We start from the raw sequence: 20,168 nt of genomic DNA on the forward strand, positions 1-20,168 counted from the left end.
GTGTGGCCCTTTTTTCTGCTTCTTAGCCCTACTTGATCTCTGCTACTATTGGCAGCCTGTTCTTTTTTGTTCAGGGGTTTAGCAGCTACACTGTATTCCACTGCAGGAATAAAAAATGGTAACATTTAACCAGCGCTTCCTTGATGAACATTTAGGTTGTTTCTAGTCTCTCACTATTCTAAACATTCCTGTAATGAACATCTTTGTACATGTGCATCAGTGCAAAAAAAAAAAAAAAAAATTCCGGGCTGGACTGTCTCAAAGGGTCTGTGCCTTTTAACCTTTGATTGCTACTGTCTAGCTGTCAAGACTCCCTGCCCTCTGCTACCAGATGGCTAGAGGAGGGGCTGGGCCTGATGACCTGTGCTGGCCCTTCCTTCCTGCTCCAAGACCGGAACAGGAGAGTGTGGATGATCACCAAGGACATCCTGCCTCCCCCGCCCATTCAGATCCTTTGACATCTCTTCACTTATTGGAAAAGACAGTGACTCTGCCTGTAATTGAAGAGCATGGGAAACAGGAAGGCAGGGAGAGAGATAAGCAGCTAATTGAATTGGGTGCCCTGCTGCTGCCAATCAGTGCCTGGATGCTAAGCCAAGGAGGCTCCTGCCCTTTCTTCCTAGGCATGGTTGTTGGGTGATAGGGCCCAGATCTCTCCTCTTGTCCCTGGGCAGAACCAAGGCAGGAAGGGCTTTGTGACCAGACCTGGGGCCCTGCTGTGTTTTCAACCAAGAGAGAAAGTTCTCGACCAGGCTATGGGCAAAATGATCTTGGATGAGTGGGTTCGGCCCTCTCCCTCTGTAAAACAAGGGCTCAGATGAGGTGGACCCAAGAAGCCACCCAGCTCTGGCCGTCTGTGATGATAATGTCAAAAGCTTGATTGAGGGGGACGAGGTGGTCCAGTCCGAGACCCCTGTCTCCCTTTTCCTGTAAAATAGGGATCAGAGTAGCTTGTGATGAGGTCTGGCTGTATGCTGAGAAATGGCCAGGGAACCAGAAAGAGCCACAGTTCACTTATCTGGGATCCAAGGTCAGATGGGCCAGAGGAGGTGGGTTGCAATGAGCTGTGGGTCCGGGAGTTTGGGCGGCAGGCTGTCGTGGCCTATCCTAGGTGACTAGAAAAAGTGACCTGCAGAAAAACAAAGGAACCTGCCTACCCCTGGGCCAGCAGCCTGTGGATCTCAACTGCTCAGGGCCTTCCCCACTAATTAATAAATATTTGACTTTCCCATTATGGAGTTAATATGCAAACTTTGAATCACACGCTGCCGAAGCCCCAGAGAGGCACCATGGGGGCTGGCGGCGAGACCCCATCTCAGGGACTGGGCCTCGTCCCTGTCCAAGGGTCCCAAGGAGGGTGGAGCCAAGGCAGCTGTCCCAGGAGGCAGACATGAGCACCCACCCTCCTCAGCTGGACCTTGGGTAAGTGATGTGGCCTCTCTGTGCCCCAGGCTGCTCTTCTGTGGCTGAGGGTAGCGTGCCCACGCTGCCCCGTCCATGTGAACCCCTGGGGCACAAGCTTTGGGACTGTCTAGGGGTCAAATACAGGCTATGCCCTGATGGGGGTATGTATGTGTGGTCTTAGACAAGTTAGTGACTGTGCCTCAGTTTCCTTTGCTGTGATATGGAGACAGGAATGGAAGGAGGGGACCCTGCAGGGCCTAGCAGCTGACCCAGACACCTCACCTGCCCCCATCCCAGGGGCGGGAGCCTCTTTCCCACAATATCCATGCCCACAAGGGGGCAAGAAACTCCGCCACCCATATTGCTCATGATAGATGAGCTTTGAAGGGCTTGTCATCCAAGAGGATCAGGGAGCAGCTCTTCCCCAATTCCCACCCTCACCCCACCCCTACCCTACAGATCCTCAGGACACTGACAGGCTGGAGCTACTGCCCAAGTGAACCGCCGTCCACCAGCATTCCTGCAGGTGCCACTGCTTCCACTCAGGCTAATAAAAGACGGAAGAAACAAAGCAATTTAAAATTCCAATGAAATTAAAAATAAATCTAGGGCCGCACAGCAGATTCAGTTATGTAGCTGTTGCTGAGTGCAGCCTGAGGGATGGAAGGAAGGTCTGGGGCCGCCCCCTGCCGCGGGTACCAAGCGTGCAAGAGGACAGAGGCTCGGAGATGAAGGGCCGGGAGCGGGCCAGATAGATCTCATCCCTGTTTAGATTTAACAACTAAAACTAAGCTCCGAGCCAACGAGGAAGGAAGTCACCCTCCTTCATTTACCAGAGTCCAACCATGATCCACTGCAAACAAACTCGAGGTTTGATCAAATCAGAGGGAGACAGAGATCCAAATCACGGCTTGTCCACACACTGCACAGAGGCTGTGGCCAGCACAGATAAGCAAGGACAAGTAAATTAAAAGGTAGCATAAAGATTAGAAAGGAGTAAAATTATCTGCATAGAAAAACCCAAGAACCCAGTTGCAGTAGTCCCAGCTACTCAGGAGGAGTTCAGGAGATCAGCGTGGCCAACATATTGAGACCCTGTCTCTAAAAAAAGAAAAAAAAGAAAACCCAAGAGAATAAGACTTTAGCAACATAAGATCAACATACTAACACAACTGTACTCCTTGACAGCAGAGGCTGGCAAACATTTTCTGTGAAGAGCAGATATTTTCTTTGCGGGCCATACAGTTTCTTTTGTAATTTATTAATACTCCAGTTCTTGCAGGAATACAGCCACAGACATACATAAATGAAGGGGTGTAGCTGTGTTCCAATAAGACTTTATTTACACAAGCAGGCAGCAGGCCAGATTTGGCCCACAAGGCAGTAGTTTGGGACTCTTTTTTTTTGAAACAGGGTCTTGCTCTGTCACCCTGACTGGTGGGCAGTGGCGTGGTCATGGCTTGCTACAGCCTGGACCTCTTGGGCTCCAGTGATTCTCCCACCTCAGCCTCCTGAGTAGCTGGGACTACAAGCTCATGCCACCATGCTCAGATAATTTTTTAATGTTTAGTAGGGATAGGGTCTCACTATGTTACCCAGGCTGGTCTTGAACTCCTGCCTCAAGTGACCCTCCTGCCTCAGCCTCCCAAAGCACTGGGATTACAGGTATGAACCACTGCGCTTAGCCTGTCCATTATTTAATTCAGCAATTTGTCTTTTTATGAAGTTGTAAAACTTCTTCATATATTCTAGATACAAGTCCTATATCAGGCGCATGATCTGCAAATATTTTCTGCCAGTCTGGAGTTGTCTGCACTGTCTTTATGGTATCCTTTGAAGCACAAAAGTTTTGAATGTTGATGATGTCAGGATGTCTTTGGTCACTTGTATTTTTGGTAAGAAGGCTTTGCATATCCCAGGGTCATTTTGGCTCTTTCATTTGGGTCTGTAATTCTTTTCTTTTGTTTTTTTTTTTTTTTTTGAGATGGAGTTTTGCTGTTGTTGCCCAGGCTGGAGTGAATGGCGCAATCTCAGCTCACCGCAGCCTTCCTACCTCAGCCTCCCAAGTAGCTGGGATTACAGGCATGCGCCACCATGCCCAGCTAATTTTGTATTTTTAGAGAGGGTTTCTCCATGTTGGTCAGGCTGGTCTCGAATTCCCGACCTCAGGTGATCTGCCCACCTCGGCCTCCCAAAGTGCTGGGATTACAGGTGTGAGCCACTGTGCCCAGCCTGTAATTCATTTTAAGTTTTGTGTACATCATGAGGAAAGTATCCAACTTCATTCTTTTGCATATTGATATCTAGCTGTCCCAACACCATTTGTTGAAGAGACCAGTCTTTCTCCTACTGAGTTGTTTTGGCTCCCTTGTGAAAATCAATTGACCATAAATGTAAGGGTTTATTTCTGGATTTTCTTTTCTTTTTTTTTTTTTTTTGAGACAGAGTCTCTCTCTGTTGTCCAGGCTGGAGTTCAGTGGCGCCATCTCGGCTCACTGAAAGCTCCACCTCCCGGGTTCATGCATTCTCCTGCCTCAGCCTCCCAGGTAGCTGGGATTATAGGCGACTGCCATCACGCCTGACTAATTTTTTGTATTTTTTTTAGTAGAGACGGAGTTTCACCATGTTAGCCAGGATGGTCTTGATCTCCTGACCTCAGGAGATCTGTCCACCTCGGCCTCCCAAAGTGCTGGGATTACAGGCGTGAGCCACCACGCCTGGCCTATTTTTGGATTTTCTATTCCATTGATTTATATGTCCATCTTTATGCCAGTACCACACTGTCTTGATTCCTGCAGCTTTGTATTAAGTTTTGAAATCAGAAAGTGTAAATTCTCCAACTTTGTCCTCCTCCTTCAAGATTGTTTTGGCTATTCTGAGTCCCATGAAGTGTAGTCTCAGCTTGTCAAGTTCTGCAAAGAAGCCAGCTGAGGTTTTGATAGAGATTTGCATTGGATTTATGGGTCAACTTAGAGAATATTGCTGTCTTATTACTGTCTTCCAATCCATGAACATAAGGTGTTTCCATTTATTTCTTTCAATAATGTTTTACAGTTTTCAGATTTTGAGTTTTGCTCTTTTATTAAATGTATTCCTCAGTATTCTTTTTGATGCTGTTGTAATTGGAATTTTTTTTATTTTTGGATTGTTCATTGTGAGTATATAGAAACTGTTGATTTTTGTATATTGATCTTGTATCCTGCAACCTTGCTGAACTTCTTTATTCTAATAGTTTTTTAGTGAATTTCTTCGGCTATCCTGTATACAAGATAATGTCATCTGTGACTAGAGATGGTTTTACTTCTTTCTAATATGAATGCTCTTTTTTTGTCTAATTGCTCTGGCAAAAACTTTTATTACAATGTTGAATAGGAGTGGAAAGATACTTTGTCTTACTCCTGATTGTAGAGGGAAAGAATTCAGTCTTTTACCAAGAAGTGTCAATGTTAACTACGTAGTTTTCATAGTTTTTTATTTTTATCCTGAGGGATATTGATTTGGCAAATGCTCTGTGTCTATTGGGATGAACATGTGGTAGTTGTCCTTCTGTCAATATGGTATTAACATTAATTGATTTTTTGGATGTTGAACTAATCTTGCATTCCTGGGTTAAGTCCCACTTGGTCATAGTATATAATCCTTTTTCTAAGTGGCTGGATTTAGTTTTGCTAGTATTTTGTTGGTGTTTGCATCTATATTCATAATGGCTATAGGTCTATAGTTTTTTGTGTGTAATATCTTTGTTTGGTTTTAGAATTAGGATAATACTGGTCTTACAGAATTCATTTGGAAGTGTCCTCTCTTTTTTTAATGGAAGAGGTTGTGAATAATTAATTCTTATTTAAATGCTTGGTAGAATTCACCCATGAGGCCTTCTAGGTCTGGGCTTTTCATTGTGGGTAGTGTTTTGATTGCTAATTCAATCTCTTTACTTGTTATAGGTCTATTCAGATTTTCTATTTCTTAAGTTAGTCTTGGTAGTTGATGTCTTTCTAGGAATTTGTCCATTTCCTTTAAATTATGAAACTCTGACAAAGGAGGCAAATGGCCTTTATGGAGAAGATAAGTTTATTCAGTGGTATTTTTTAAAGACCTAAATAAACTTAGAAATATGTCATGCATATAGACAGAGATTCAAATGGAAGAAATTCAATCCAATCCCTACATCTTGAGCATTTATGTGTGTGTAACTCAAAAGCTGGCTTAATTGATAAAAACAAAGGGATCAAAAATGGCCAAGGCACTTTTGAGAAGGAAGTATCAGGGTTGGGGAAGGGGCTTGTCCTGTTACAGCTTAAAGTTGAGACAGTGGGATCAGAAGGACCAGGAGACAAAGCAGGGATTGCAGATCACTGGGGAGACAAATGCCATGCTGGGACAAGTGGTTATCCATAGGGAATAAGTGACAGAGGAGCCCTACCTCACACCATACCCAAAAAGGAATCCCTGGCAGACTAGAAATCTAACTTTTGGAAAGCGAAACCGTATCATTCTTCGATGAAAATGATGGAGAATATAATCCCTAGGATAGAAAGGATTTCCAAAATGAGAGAAAAAAGAGACAAGCCACGAATTGCGAGTGGGTGTCTGCAACACTTATAATGAACCAGTATCCAGAGTAGAGAGCCACGGATGTGGCTGCAGAAAGACAGTGATGGGAACAGGCAGAGAGCCAGTGGTGGGGAGGGAACGGGACAGGTAAGTGAGTCAGAACAGCACATTTATGGCTGGAGACAGACAGGAGTAGGTCTATGTCTGGAGGAAGGTAGAGATGAGGCCAGGCTAAAGACAAAAGGACAGGCAGCAACATCAGGACAAGACAGGAAACACAGACAAATCTGGGGCCCCGGGTGCAGGCAGAGTAAGGTGTGGGCTCCCAAGGACAGAGCCCTACTAGGGAGTGGGCAAGGGAAACTGAGGAACATGGGAGTATCAAGAAAGTCAGGCTAGAGAGGGATTAAAGTGTCCCCAGCCCCACCTGCAGGGCTACCTTGGCTGCTTCAGGGCTGTGGGGTATAGAAGTTGTGTGTGGATAAACGTGTGCCTAGAGCACCTGACTGTCTTTGTATGTTGAGGGTGTCCCTGAATGTCTGGGCACACATGTGAGCACCTCAGCACATGTATGTAGCTTGCATTTGTGCACATGTTAGAGAACGAGAGGCAGGGTCCTTTGTACTGGGCTCATTGTTCCCTGCTACCCTCCACTGCCATTTCTGGCCCAGAAGGAGCTAGAAGGAAGGTGGCCAGCCTTTTCTGAGCACCTGTACCAGGCTGACTGACATGCATTCTGTCATTTCATCTCCATTCCCCTGCCCTCAGGGGAAACAGACATCAGGAGAGCTGCAGTCACTTCCCTGACGTTCCCTGGCTGGTCACTAGGGCACATGGATTCATACCTGTGGCTGACCTCAGGAGCCCTCAGGCTACCGCCCCAGTCATTGGGCTGGGACAGGGTCCCTGGGACAGCCAGGAAGGTATGGAGCAGCCACTCCTGCCCCTCCCATAGAGGCTGGAGAACAGCTGTGTCTGCCCCAGCCCAGCCGCCATCCCTGCCCCCCTTCCTGGGCGACCTCATTAGGGATTCTGCCTCTGCCACCAGCTAATTAGTGTCACGTTAATTGAGCATTCAGGAGGCTGCCACCTCCAAGGGCAGAATGTGGCAGCGAAGGGGAATGCAGATGTGGAGCTGCTCCCCCCGACGAGCTGGGGCCAGGCCCTGTGCCAGGGACCCCTTCCATCCTAGAGAAGCCCTGGATGCCCCTTGCTGCCCCATTTCAACACAGATAATACCCTGCGCCCTAACAAAGGAGGCCCTAGACAAAGCATGCAACAGCTTGAGAAAGAAACGACAGTGGGTGAACACCTACTGTGTGCTTGCACACCTTTCACTCTCCCCTCTCCTATGGGAAGGCGAGAATTTGCTCCATTCTACCGTCCAGAAAGCTGAAGTCCACCAAGGGAACCCCGTCTCCAGGGGCATGCCCAGTGAAGCAGTAGGAACCTAGGACCGCAGGGGCATCCAGGAGGTAGCTCTGGTGCCAGAAGTCAGCTCCAAGCCTCCTGTCCGCCGCTCCCATCTCCTTGGACAGGTGACTTGCCGTCTCTGAGCCTCAGCTGCTCATCTGTCAAATGGGGGCAGCCCCAGAATGTACCCCACAGGGTGATGAGGGCTGAAGAACAGACACGCCTCTCCCTGGACCCAGCCTAGCCCTGCCTGGCTCACTCTGCGGTAGGTACCTGGGGTCCCATATCACAGGCCCTGTGGTGCAGTGTTGCAGCGCAAGCTCCTCACCGCTCCATGGTCCCTCTGCACACCCCCAACCCACTCCGCCTGCCCTGCCCCCTCCCCAGCTTCTGGAGGCCTGCTCTCGTGTCTCCCTATAGCAACATTAAATCCCACTCAAAGGGCTGGTTTTAATTGGCTTAATATACTCGTTAATAACCGCATCTATTTAACACACCTGTAAAAGGCCCATACCATTAACTTAATGGCAGCAGCAGCTCATCCAGCACTTCCAGCCCAGCCAGCCTTTTAAATTTCCCGACAAGTCTTTAATGGGGGCCACAGCAGGCAGAGGCAGAGCAGGGGAAGGAGTGGCCCAGTACACAGTGGGGAGCACCCTGGTTTCTGCATATTTGAGCCCAGATGCTGCCTCGTGGCTTACCCTGCAACCTCTCAAAGACCTGGGAACGGGATTCTTTGGCCTTGGAGCCGCCATCTGTGGGACGCTTCCCAAGCACCCTCGGTAGTGGCAGCCACAGTTATTTAGATGTCAGGGTGGTGAGAAAAAACAGGATCTGCCCTAGAAGGTCTCCAAATCTAGACCGGGAGAAAAGTCGACCGTCAGCTACAGCATGGGGGTCCTACGAGGGCACGTCAGAGGCTGCCTGGCTGGGGGACACCTTGGCTGAGATCTGAGGGTCAGGAGAGCCAGTGGGCCAGGGTGTAGGCAACTTCTTTTACTGCATTTACCCAGCACACAACGCAAGCTCCTACTGTGTACCATGCACCAGTGGGCACCAGTGCATGGTGGAGTGCTGGGTCCCTGCCTCATAGACATCAGCCCCCTACAGTCCCACACTCACCACTTTGGATCAGGTGCTGTGCCCCACAGATGAGGCCCTTCGCATAGGGGCATCAGGCAGGGAAAACAGATGCAGACCGGGAGAACAGTCTGTTCAGGTGGTCAGCACGGGGAGGCAGCGCTTCAGTTAGACCCTAAAGGACCAGTGAGGCTTCGGTTATGGAGGGAAGAGGGCACATCAGTGTGAGAGAACGGGCCCAAGCCAGAGTACCGATGCTGCCCAGTGACTAAGAGCAGGAGCCAGGGGGATGAAGGACCTGGGCTCAAATCCCGGCTCACAGATCCTCTCACGGCCACCAGAGGTCTCAAACTGGCAGCCTGTGGGCCACATACCGCCCACCTGGTGTGTGGTTGGCCCTGCTGGGTATTTGAACGCTGCTTAAATGCGAATTTTCTCTGGACAGGACACACCCTCCCCGCCCACCTCAGTCCCTGCCATCTGTCCTCTATAGGCATTTGTTTGTGACCCCCGCTTGACACTCCTTGAACGTCTGACCTTCTCTTCTGAAGCACGGGGCTGCCATGAGGACTGTGCAAGGGCAAGGCCGTGAGGGTTTGGCACAATCCCTGGCCTGGAGGGAATAGTCAACAGAGGGTGGCATATGAGAGGAAGCTGGGGACGCCGTGCGTGGCTCCAGGTGCCTGTGGGAAGGAGGCCTGGGCCGGTGGCCAGGGCCTTGAATGCCACCCTGAGCAGCTCAGACTCACACAAGCAGGAGCTCAGTGGAGGGCGTTACGGAAAGAGGCAGCTGGGAGCTTGGAGGCAGTGGAGGGGGCTCCGACGAAGTCATCACCAACCCTACAACCATGTGCCCACTGAGGGTAGGCACTGAGCTAGGCCAGCTGTTAACACCTCTCACAGAACCTCCCAGGTCAGCAGCAGTGTTCACCCATTTCACATGAGGGAAAATGAAAGCTCAGAGAGGGACAGTGGTGTGCCTAAGGCCACACAGCCAGTGTGTGGCAGAGCTGTGGCTCTGCCAGAGCTATGGCTCAGAGTCCACGTTCCACCTGCAGCCCCACCCCCAGGCGCTGTAACGCTGCCCCCCAGGCCTCTGTCTTCCCAGGAGTAGGAACTGCCTCACCAAGGCGGGTGGGGAGCCAGAAGGGGCCACAGGAGTAAGAGGAGCTTTGATGCAGCTGCCAAGGGCACTACCCCAGGCTCCAGGCAGGACCCGAGGAAGGCAGGGAGCTGTGCACCCCTCCCCACATCCCAAATCAATACTCAGTCACTGGCTACTGGCAATTATAGAAAAGCACAGAGAAATAAAATCCCCCTGCCATCCCATAACCCACGCCCTCTTCCCCAGGGTGGGCTGCTGTCAGCATTTGGGGCTTGTTTCTTCATGCCTTGATTCCACCTCCTTCCAGAGAGGAGAGAGCCTGTGAGGGTGTAGTAAGCTACAGGCACGTGGGAGCAGCCTCCTTCCATGTGCCTGCCCCGTCCATATCCCCCACATCTCCAGGGCCTCTGGAACCTCATGTTTAGGGCCCAGCAAGTCCCATTGCTTCTGAGGACCCCTGGGTGTGGGTACTCTGCCTAGAGCCGGCAGTTGGGCTGCTCCTAGGGCTTCCTTTGGCCTGTCTCCAGCCAGCAGCCTGAGGGGTCTTAGGAAGACCCCAGTCAGATCTCTGTCTTCTCGGCTCAGAATCCTCCAACGTGGAAGAAACCCCCACCCTTTGCTGATTGCATGCTTTTGGGAAACTCTGAGCTTCCACTTCCTGCTCTGTACAGCGGGACCTGCAGGAGTCACCTACTGCTGTGTGACAAGCAAAACTCAGTGGCTTAAGGCAGCAACAGTCACTTAATATCTCTCATGGTTTCGGTGGCTTAGGAAGTCGGGAGCAGCTTGCCTGAGTGGTTCTGCTCAGGGTCTCTCATGAGGTTGCAGTCAGGATATTGGCTAGGGCTGCACTCTCATCCGAAGGCCTGACTGGGGCTGGAGGATCTACTTCCAAGAAGTCTCACATGGTCTTCTTGGCTGCAGTTCATGGCCACATGGGCCTCTTTCTCCATGGGCTGCTCCAGTGTCCAGACACAGCAGTGGCTTCCCCCAGAACAAGTGGTCTGAGAGAGTGAGTGAGGAGGAAGCCATAACTACTTTTATGACTGAGCCCTGGAAGTCATATTCTTTCACTTCCAGAGTATCATACTAGTTATACAGGTCAGTCCTGTTTAGGGTGGGTCTCAGGGACTGGACAGGGCATGAATACCAGGAGGTATAAAAATCATTGGTGTGCGTGGCATGGAGGCCAGCTACCAAATGTCATAACGTGTCTGTTTCCTCGTCAGTAAAACGGGGACTATCTCCCACCTCTAGGTTGTTGGGGCCTCCAAACGAGAGTCGCCAAGAAAAGCCATGGAGGCTGGATGCTGTGGCATCTCAAAGTGCTGACCTGTAATCCCAGCACTTTGAGACACCAAGGTGGGAGGGTCACTTGAGCCCAGTAGTTTGAGACCAGCCTGGGCAACATAGTGAGACCCCATCTCTACAAAAAAAATATATAAATCAGCCAGGTGTAGTGGCACACCCTTGAAGTCCCAGCTACTTGGGAGACTGAGGCAGCAGGATCATTTGATCCTGGGAGGTTGAGGCTGCAGTGAGCTATGACTGTGCCACTGCATTCTACCCTGAATGAGACCCTGTCTTAAAAAAAAAAAAAGAAGAAGAAGAAGAAGAAAAGCCATGGCGCCTAGCACATACTAGACACTCACCAAAATGAGCTTCTGTATTATGGCACTTTCTGTGGAATGGCAGAGGGACCAGGTCACCCTCAGTGAGCCCTGTTGACCACATGGGGGCAAAATGCCGCTTCTTTCAGTGAATGGGGACTAGGAACAGGCATTTTTCTTCTTCTTCTTCTTAAGGTTTTAAACACCTAATTTATTCCATCCATTAGATAGATTTTGTAGATTTAATCATTTTCACAGTTGGTGGCTCATTGGATACTCAAGATAAACTCCAAATGAAAGTATAATGGTGAGGACAAATGAGTTTTCACACCACAATGGCAGAAACTTGCTTGGGAAGAGAGTTTAAGAGGAACAAAAATACATACAGATATAATTTTTTTTTCCCCGGCAGCTGCTTTTGCTGACTCCAGTAGGTTACCACAGTTAATTTCACCAGTTTTGTTCATCTGTAAAATTGCATAAAAGTGACATTTTTGTGCTCATTATAGCAACTGCTGATTTATGGCTGGTAAATGAAGAGCTGGTCCCTTTTTTGCGGGACTCTCCGAGTGGCGCTAAGTGCCCATGAAATTGCTTGTATAATGTAGTTTAAATCCAATCTCGGAGAAAGATTCCCCCGTTGGCCAAAGTGACATTTCCATTCTCCACACCGAGTTTATTTTAGGCCACTTAGGAGGAGGCTGCCCCGGGCAGAGTCAGGATGGGGGGCCATGGCCGGTTCTACTTGCCCAGCCCCAGTGAGGCCAGGTGGACGGAGAGCCACCTACTTCTTCACTCCCTGCTGCCCTGGCCAGGTCAGACCACACCGTTCACCCCAGGGCAGAGGCAAATAAGCCGACTGAAGCTCATTTGCCTAGGCTCATAGGCCTGCCCATGCCTTACCCTGCTTAAAACCTCCCATGGCTGTCCAGTGTCCCAGGTCGGGGCTTCTCCCCCTTGGTCCTGCTGACAGTTGGAATTGGACCCTTCTCTGTGGCAGAGCTGTCCTGTGCATTGTAGGATGTTTAGCGGCATCCCAGGCCATGACCCAGCCAATGCCAGTAGCACCTCTACCCCTAGCTGTGACAGCCAAACATGTCTCTACACACAGCCAGGGTGCCCCGTGCAGCGACAGCCGCTTCCTGCAGCGAAAAGGCTCTCCCTGCTCTGGCTCGAGGCCCTCCTGGCCAGCTGCCTCTCTTGGGCTTCTCTCTGCAAGCCTGCCCCGGGCTCCCTCTCTCCTCCTGAGCCATTTACAGTTCCCACCGGACTGCTTACCTCCCAGGGCCGTTGCCTAGGCTGTTTACTCTGCCTGAAATCTGTTTCTCTCCTCCCTTTTCACCCCTTCTACCAGTGGCCCAGGACTTAACCAGGATATAGTTCCTTTTGGGAAGCTGTCTCGGGACCTCCATGTCCCGCCACTGCCTGTTCCTCTCCATCCCGTTTCACTTGGAGGAGCCCCCGAGGGTGTCAGGGACAATGCTTTAGAAGGATGGGACGTGGCCCGTGGCCTTCTGATCAGTGGGGAGGTAGCACGGTCCGCAATTTATCCCCGCTGCGATGCCAGTCCCACCTGTGCCCGTTGGAAGAGTGGCATGAGCCCCCTGCCCCTTCCTTATCTGGGAGGGCCCTTTCTCTGGGCAGACGGGGAGGGTATTAATACTAACGCTCACAGAACACCAGCTTTTGTTAATGCCATCTACCATGCGTGACCTGTCAAACCCTCCCCGCCACCTTGGGATGTAGTATTAGCAACAGCATCACCCCATTTCACAGATGAGGAAGCAGAGGCTGAGTGGTGAAGCTCCTCTCCCAAGCCCCCCTGAGAGTCATGAGCTCTAAGCACCTGTGATGTACCTCACCCCCTACTGAGCCCCCTGGTGCCTCTATTCCTTGAGGCCACCTTGCAGACCTGGCGTGATCATGACCCCCTTTCTACAGGTGGGAAAACTGAGGCTCAGCTGGGCAAACTACATGCCCAGCACCATTCCATCTGCCTCATGAACTCCACCACCACCACTCTCCACGCCCCCCCTCAGCCCCAGGAAAGCCGTGGGCTGCCCTTGGGAATGTCTCAGGACCAGGGAGGGGATTGGATCGGGGCAGAAGTCTGCCCGCCATGGCCCTCCTTCCCCATGGTAGGGCCAGTTGTGTCCACTTACAGTGGCACTACTGGGTACAGCCTGCAGCACAGAGCATGCCCTTCAGCCCCACGTGGATGGCTCACTAAAAAGGCAGCAGCAGCCACGCCGGCCTTGCAGGTGACCAGTAGACTCAGGGAGGGGCCAGGAAGCAAGAGGCAGCAGCTCACTCTGGCGCTAAGCCCCATCTGCCCTGTTCACATAGGAGCACGCTTAACCAGCCCATGAGGTGGGCAGGGGGTCACCATCCCGTTTCACAGGTGAGGAAGGGAGGCACAGGGAGGATGAAAGGGTTAGAAGGAAGGAATGTCCCCAGAGTGGTGACAGAATAAAAGATGCCACCAAGCACTGGCAGGTTGTGGGGTCGCTGGAACTCCTGTGCTCTGCGGGTGGGAGTGTAGCTGGGCACGGTCTCACAGGTAAACGGTCAGGCATTTTCTCCAAAGCCGGGCAGGGGCATCTCCCCCGTGACCCAGAAATTCCATTCCTGGGTATATTTCCAACAGAACTCTGCATGCGCTAGGGGCCATGGCACTGTATTTATTTACTTTTATTTTTTTGAGACAAGGTCTTGCTCTGTCAGTCAGGCTGGAATGCAATGGCACAGTCACAGCTCACTGCAGCCTCCAACTCCTGGGCTCAGGTGATTCTCCCACCTCAGCCTCCAAAGTAGCTAGGACTACAGGCATGCACCATGATGCTTGGCTTTTTTTTTTTTTTTTTTTTTTTTTTTCTCTCTCTCTTTCTTTTCCATAGAGATGAAGTCTTGCTGTGTTGCCCAGGCTGATCTTGAACTCCTGGGCTCAAGCGATCCTTCCACAGTTTCCCAAAGTGCTGGGATTATAGGTGTGAGCCACCTTACCCAGCCTGTGGCACTATTTCTGTCAGCTAGAAACAACCCAAATGCCATCAAGAATAGAAAGGATGGGCCAGGCACAGTGGCTCATGCCTGTAATCCAGCACTTTGGGAGGCTGATGCAGGAGGATCACTTGAGCTCAGGAGTTTGAGACTGGCCTGGCCAACGTGGCGCAACCCCGTCTCTGCAAAAAATACAAAAATTAGCCAGGTATAGTGGTGCATACCTAGGATCACTTGAGCCCAGGAGGTCAAGGCTGTAGTGAGCCATGATTGTACCACTGCACTCCAGCCTGGGTGACAGAGCAAGACCCTGTCTCTAAAAGAACAGAAAGGATGAACAGATTGAGGCATAGTCACACAATAAATACCATATAGCAATGAGACAGGCCAAACTACTCCCCACGCAGCCACCTGGATGACTCTCACATAGTATGAAGTGACAGAATCCACGTGCAAATGAGTACATACTGTAGAATTCCATCTTACCACTTACACAAACCAGGCACAACCAGTCCATGTTAGAAGTCAGAATAGTGGTTAGCGTGGTGTGGTTAGAGACTGGGAGGGGCCCGGGGACCCTGCAGGGGATTAGCAATGTCCTGTCTCTTGGCCTGGGTGCCATAAAACAGGTGTGTTCCTTTTGTGAAAGTTCATCAGGCTTATGATGCAGGCAGTTCCCTACACTTTTTTTTTTTTTTTTGAGACGGAGTCTCGCTCTGTCGCCCAGGCTGGAGTGCAGTGGCCGGATCTCAGCTCACTGCAAGCTCCGCCTCCCGGGTTTACGCCATTCTCCTGCCTCAGCCTCCCTAGTAGCTGGGACTACAGGCGCCCACCACCTCGCCCGGCTAGTTTTTTGTATTTTTTTTAGTAGGGACGGGGTTTCACTGTGTTAGCCAGGATGGTCTCGATCTCCTGACCTCGTGATCCGCCCATCTCGGCCTCCCAAAGAGTTCCCTCCACTTTACACTTAAATTCAAAGTTTAAAAATGTAGAAGGAATAAGGAATGAAATGAATGGGAAATGAGTGGAGGGGGAGGGACTCGTGAGCCCTGTGGGGAAAGGTGGGCGTGGCCTCCTGATGGACCCTCACACACGCTTTCCTCCCGCAGGCGAGGCAGTGGCCAGCGCCATGCATTCCTCCCGCTACCCAAGCCCGGCAGAACTGGACGCCTATGCCGAGAAGGTGGCCAACAGCCCGCTGTCCATCAAGATCTTCCCCACCAACATCCGTGTGCCCCAGCACAAGCACCTCAGCCGCACAGTCAATGGCTATGACACCAGTGGCCAGCGCTATAGCCCCTACCCACAGCACACCGCTGGCTACCAGGGCCTTCTGGCCATCGTCAAGGCTGCGGTTTCCTCCTCCAGCACGGCCGCACCAGCTGGGCCCGCCAAAAGTGTGCTCAAGAGCGCCGAGGGCAAGCGGACCAAGCTGTCACCGGCCGCCGTGCAGGTGGGCATTGCGCCCTACCCAGCGCCCAGCACTCTGGGGCCCTTGGCCTACCCCAAGCCACCTGAGGCGCCTGCTCCACCACCCGGCCTGCCTGCAGCCGCCACTGCTGCCTCCGTCATCCCCCTGCCAGGCCGGGGCCTGCCCCTGCCACCTTCCAACCTGCCCTCCATCCACAGCCTCCTCTACCAGCTCAACCAGCAGTGCCAGGCCCCGGGCGCCGCACCCCCTGCCTGCCAGGGCGTGGCTGTTCCCCATCCCAGCCCTGCCAAGCACGGCCCAGTGCCCAGCTTCCCCAGCATGGCCTACTCGGCCGCAGCCGGTCTGCCCGACTGCCGGAAAGGCACTGAGCTGGGCCAGGGAGCCACCCAAGCCTTGACGTTGGCTGGGGCCACCAAGCCTGCAGGGTACGCAGACAGCGGCCTGGATTACCTGCTGTGGCCGCAGAAACCACCCCCACCACCGCCCCAGCCACTGCGTGCCTACAGTGGGAGCACGGTGGCCAGCAAGTCCCCCGAGGCTTGTGGGGGCCGGGCATATGAGCGGGCCAGCGGGTCACCCCTCAACTGTGGCGTGGGGCTGCCCACCAGCTTCACCGTGGGCCAGTACTTTGCAGCCCCCTGGAACAGTGTGCTGGTGACCCCCACCAGCGACTGCTACAACCCGGCGGCGGCGGTGGCGGTGACGGAGCTGGGGCCGGGGGCAGCCCGGGAGCTGGCTGGGCCTCCCGCAGATGCCCTCTCGGGCCTGCCCAGCAAGAGTGTGTGCAACACATCGGTGCTGAGCAGCAGCCTGCAGTCGCTGGAGTATCTCATCAATGACATCCGGCCGCCCTGCATCAAGGAGCAGATGCTGGGCAAGGGCTATGAGACGGTGGCCGTGCCCCGGCTACTCGACCACCAGCATGCCCACATCCGCCTACCCGTCTACAGATAAGGCCTGCCGGCTGCACGGACACACGGACGGGGCATGGAGCAGGGAGGCAGGTGGAAGAACAGGGTGGGCGGCTCACGGGGGCACTCAGCCCCACCCTGTGCCTGCTGATGCCCACAGGGAAGCCAGGCTGGTTGCCACCTTGCTGTGGCCAGATGGAGGGTGGCAGGGCAACCTCACATACCAAGGCCCTTCCCCACCGTCGGTTGCCCCAGGACACAGGGAGGGCCTGGGGGCAGCCACTGACGCCCATGCCTTCCTTTAAGCTGGCAGAGGCAGGGAGAGAGAAACCACTCAAAAACAAGAATGGTTCTTTCTGGGCCTCCTGGGACAGAGGCCCAGGGTAAGGTGGGGTGCAGGAAGAAACGGGCGCATCAGAGTCAGGGTGGGGGCAGAGCAGCCCCCAGGGGTCAGGCAGCTATGTCTCCCCACACTGACTCCCCAGTATTCTGGAAAAGGGGCACAGGAGGCCAATAGGAAGTCACTGGGCCCAGAATGTCTCCCCACTAGCCAGGTGAAGACCAGTCTGACAGAGGCCCCAGCGACTATACCAGTCCCCCTGTTCCTCCTCCCCTTGCCCCCACCATTCCTTGCTAACACAGAGTTGCACCCCATCCCCATTCTCCAAACCCTGGACTACCATCTTCCCCCTTCTCTCCAATACATCTTATAGGGCTGCTGGGTACAGTTGTGCAAGCTGGGCACTGCACAAGGGCTCCTTGTCCAAGGAGACACCACTTTCACTCAAACTTGTATATTTATTACAATTTTCTGCATCTTGAGGAAGGGGCGTCATTTTCCTGTTCGCACAAAGGCACCACAGGGGCTAACGATGGGCCTGCAATCTTAGATCCCATTCAGAGAGAACCTCCCTTGCCTTTGAGGGGTCTCTTGGGACCGTCCTGGTTTTAACTGGGAAGCCCAATCCAACTCCTTTCCTGCAAACCACCCTCCAAGGCCTGTCCCACACGATCAAGTGGGGGAAAGATAGGCAGGAGTCCCCTCATGAAGGCCCCAAGTCCTGGCCCCTCTGGCGCTCTGGAAGCGGTACTGTATCTCTCTCCAAGGCCTGTTCAAGCACTAAGTGCATTTACAAATCTCTGAGAATGTTTTTTTTTTATACTAAAATTGACCATTATATTCTACTGTGAGAAGTGCAGTCTGCACTATATTGTTTTAAAAACTAAGAGAAAGAAAAAATAAGGAAAACACAGATGGTGTCTCAGCTGTCGGGTTGCTTTTGTAGCTCTTGTTTTCGTTTTCTTTCTTCCTCCCCTTAGGAGTGAAGGGGGCTGTCTCCTCCCAGCTGACCAGGCTTGCAGCCCAGGAGGGAAGCAGGCCAGGAACCTCCGGGTACCTCCTGTGCGTGGGGCATTCCGCACCCAGTGCTTCCCCTATTCCAGCTCTTTCAAGATGGACATTGTCATTTAGCACACAGGCTGATGGCCGCTAGTCACGGCCAGCAGTGGATCCCCAGAGCAGCAGAGACAGAACCAAACGGGGGCCCTCTTCCTCATTCCCTCGATGGTGGTCTCGAGGGGCATCTCCCCTCCATCACAATTTGTTCCCAGCTCTTCCTCTGTACCTGGCATGCTCCAAGGGGCCATGGCGGCAGTGGGGCTGGGGACAGGCCACAGTGGCTAGGCAGCAGCCATCTCCATGGCCAACTGCATCTCAGCCAGGCCAGACACCCCAGTGCCCACCCACCCCCTGCTCTGGTGCCTGGGGATTTGCAGGAGACCACCCCTGCCCCAGGGAGCTCAGCATTTATTAGGCCCTGGCTGTGAACCAGGCATCTTCCTACATACTGTATCTTGCCAGAGCCGCACAACACCCTTGCAGGGTGGGAGGCATTCTAGAGGAGAAAACTAAGACTTGAAGCAATCTGTGCGAGGTCACACAGCAAATCTGTGGGAAGGTGGGGTTCAAACCTCACAACATGGACTCTTCCCTGTGTCGCGTTCCTGCCTTCGCCGCCTCCCATCTCTTCTCCCCCAGCCTCCTAACCCAATATTAGGGCTGGAGAACTGGAGAGCTCCAACTAAGGCAGGCCTCCCCTCCCGTTCACAGAGCCCTGCTAGGGTGGCTGGCAATGGTGAAGTCCAGGGCAGAGATGGGGCAGAGGGGACGCCTTGGATTTGACTCTGCGGTGGGTGGTTCACCTCCCTGAGACCAGGCATCCAAGTTGGGCAGCACATACTACCCAGTCCACAGAAGAGGAAACAGGCTCCGAGAGGAAGGGACTGTGTCCGAGGGGGGACCTGGGCCTTTCTGCACTGGGTCAATGAGCCAAGCACATCACCCCAGCCCCTGGGGAGCAGGAGCCGGGCCCAGCTGGGTGAGGAGCTGGGAAAGGCAGAGCTGCGTGAAAGGCTGCCGGGAATCACAAATAGGACACAACTAGCATAAATAGCAATCGACAGTGCTTTTCTGATCTCACTTGAGTCTATCAGGTAGGTGATAAAATCATGCCCATTTTACATATGAGGACATAACCTGACCAACGGCCACAAGGATGTTGAGAGGGAGCGAGATGTTCTGGCTGCAAGCCCCACCCTCACCCCCATTCATAATCAAAGCCCGCCTGGGGGCATCCGGAACCCAGGGGAGCCCTGACGGGGCAAGCCCAGCAGGCCTAGCCTCTGCAGTGGGCTAGACTTGGGTTCCAATCCTGACAGTGCCACCGTGAGTGACCCTAACCAATCCATTTCCCAAGGGGGCGGCACCAGAACCAGAGATGGAATTCAAGCAGGCAAAAGCACAGTGTCAGCACTTGGGAGGGAGCAGGGCAGGAAACCAAGGTCTAGGGCCAGGTGTTGCACTGGGAGATGGCCTATGGCTTAGCTCTTCCCAGTCGTCACCACTGGGGCCACCCAAGCACCAACTTGGTCACCCAGGTCCCCATGTCCTTGGTCAACTGCCAGGCGTACCCACACTGGGGCATCAGGAGAGGGGAACCGGGAGAGGCTGGAGCCACTCTCCATGCCGGGTCTCTCACATTTGGATATCAGGGCAAAGGACGCACCTGCTATCCTGGAAAAACCTCCTCATCCTCCGCAGGATGGGGTCTGTGCACGTGGCATGTGGGGGCGCATGGCACAGTCAAGGTCTGGGCCCAGGAACGCAGCTGGGGCTCTAGCCCTGACTCCCTGTGCCTCCTTGGGCCTCAGTTTCCCCATCTAGGAACTGGGCTGGCTGGTCTCAAAGTGCCCTCTGGTGGCCATTCTAGCATGGTTTCTTTATACAATCAATCACCTTTGATTACCACACTGATGGGGTAGGATAGGTGACCAAAGCATTGCTATCACTGCTACAATTACCGAGATCCCACACTTTACAGGCAGACCAGATACCAGGTTCAGGGCTAAACATTACTTGGTTCTCACAACCACTCGGCGCAACAGGTGCATGCACTCACATTACAGACAAGGTTAGTGAGACCCACGGAGCAATCACTAAAGTCACACAGCTGAGGATAAAGAATGACGAAGTGGCTGGGATAGAACACAGGCCTGTCTGATTTTGAGTCTGAGTTCCCAGCCGCAACCCTTTGCAGAGAATAGAAAACAACTGTCAACCGCCAAATGTGGCCAATTCGGCTCCAGAACCCAGGCCCAGCCTT

At 52.7% G+C, this 20,168-nt stretch overlaps 1 protein-coding gene across 1 annotated transcript in view; it reads left to right on the forward strand.

Annotated features, from left to right (window-relative positions):
* Window positions 1-17,771, forward strand: part of FAM222A (family with sequence similarity 222 member A) — a 55,283-nt gene extending 37,512 nt beyond the window's left edge. The window contains exon 3 of the mRNA XM_023200521.3: window positions 15,273-17,771. Coding sequence (XP_023056289.2) covers window positions 15,273-16,549 — 1,277 coding nt within the window. The 3' untranslated portion in view covers window positions 16,550-17,771. The remainder of the gene's footprint in view (window positions 1-15,272) is intronic.
* The last annotated feature ends 2,397 nt before the right edge of the window (window positions 17,772-20,168 follow it).

The sequence above is a fragment of the Piliocolobus tephrosceles genome, chromosome 10 (genome assembly GCF_002776525.5).
Source record: "Piliocolobus tephrosceles isolate RC106 chromosome 10, ASM277652v3, whole genome shotgun sequence".
Lineage (NCBI taxonomy): Eukaryota > Metazoa > Chordata > Mammalia > Primates > Cercopithecidae > Piliocolobus > Piliocolobus tephrosceles.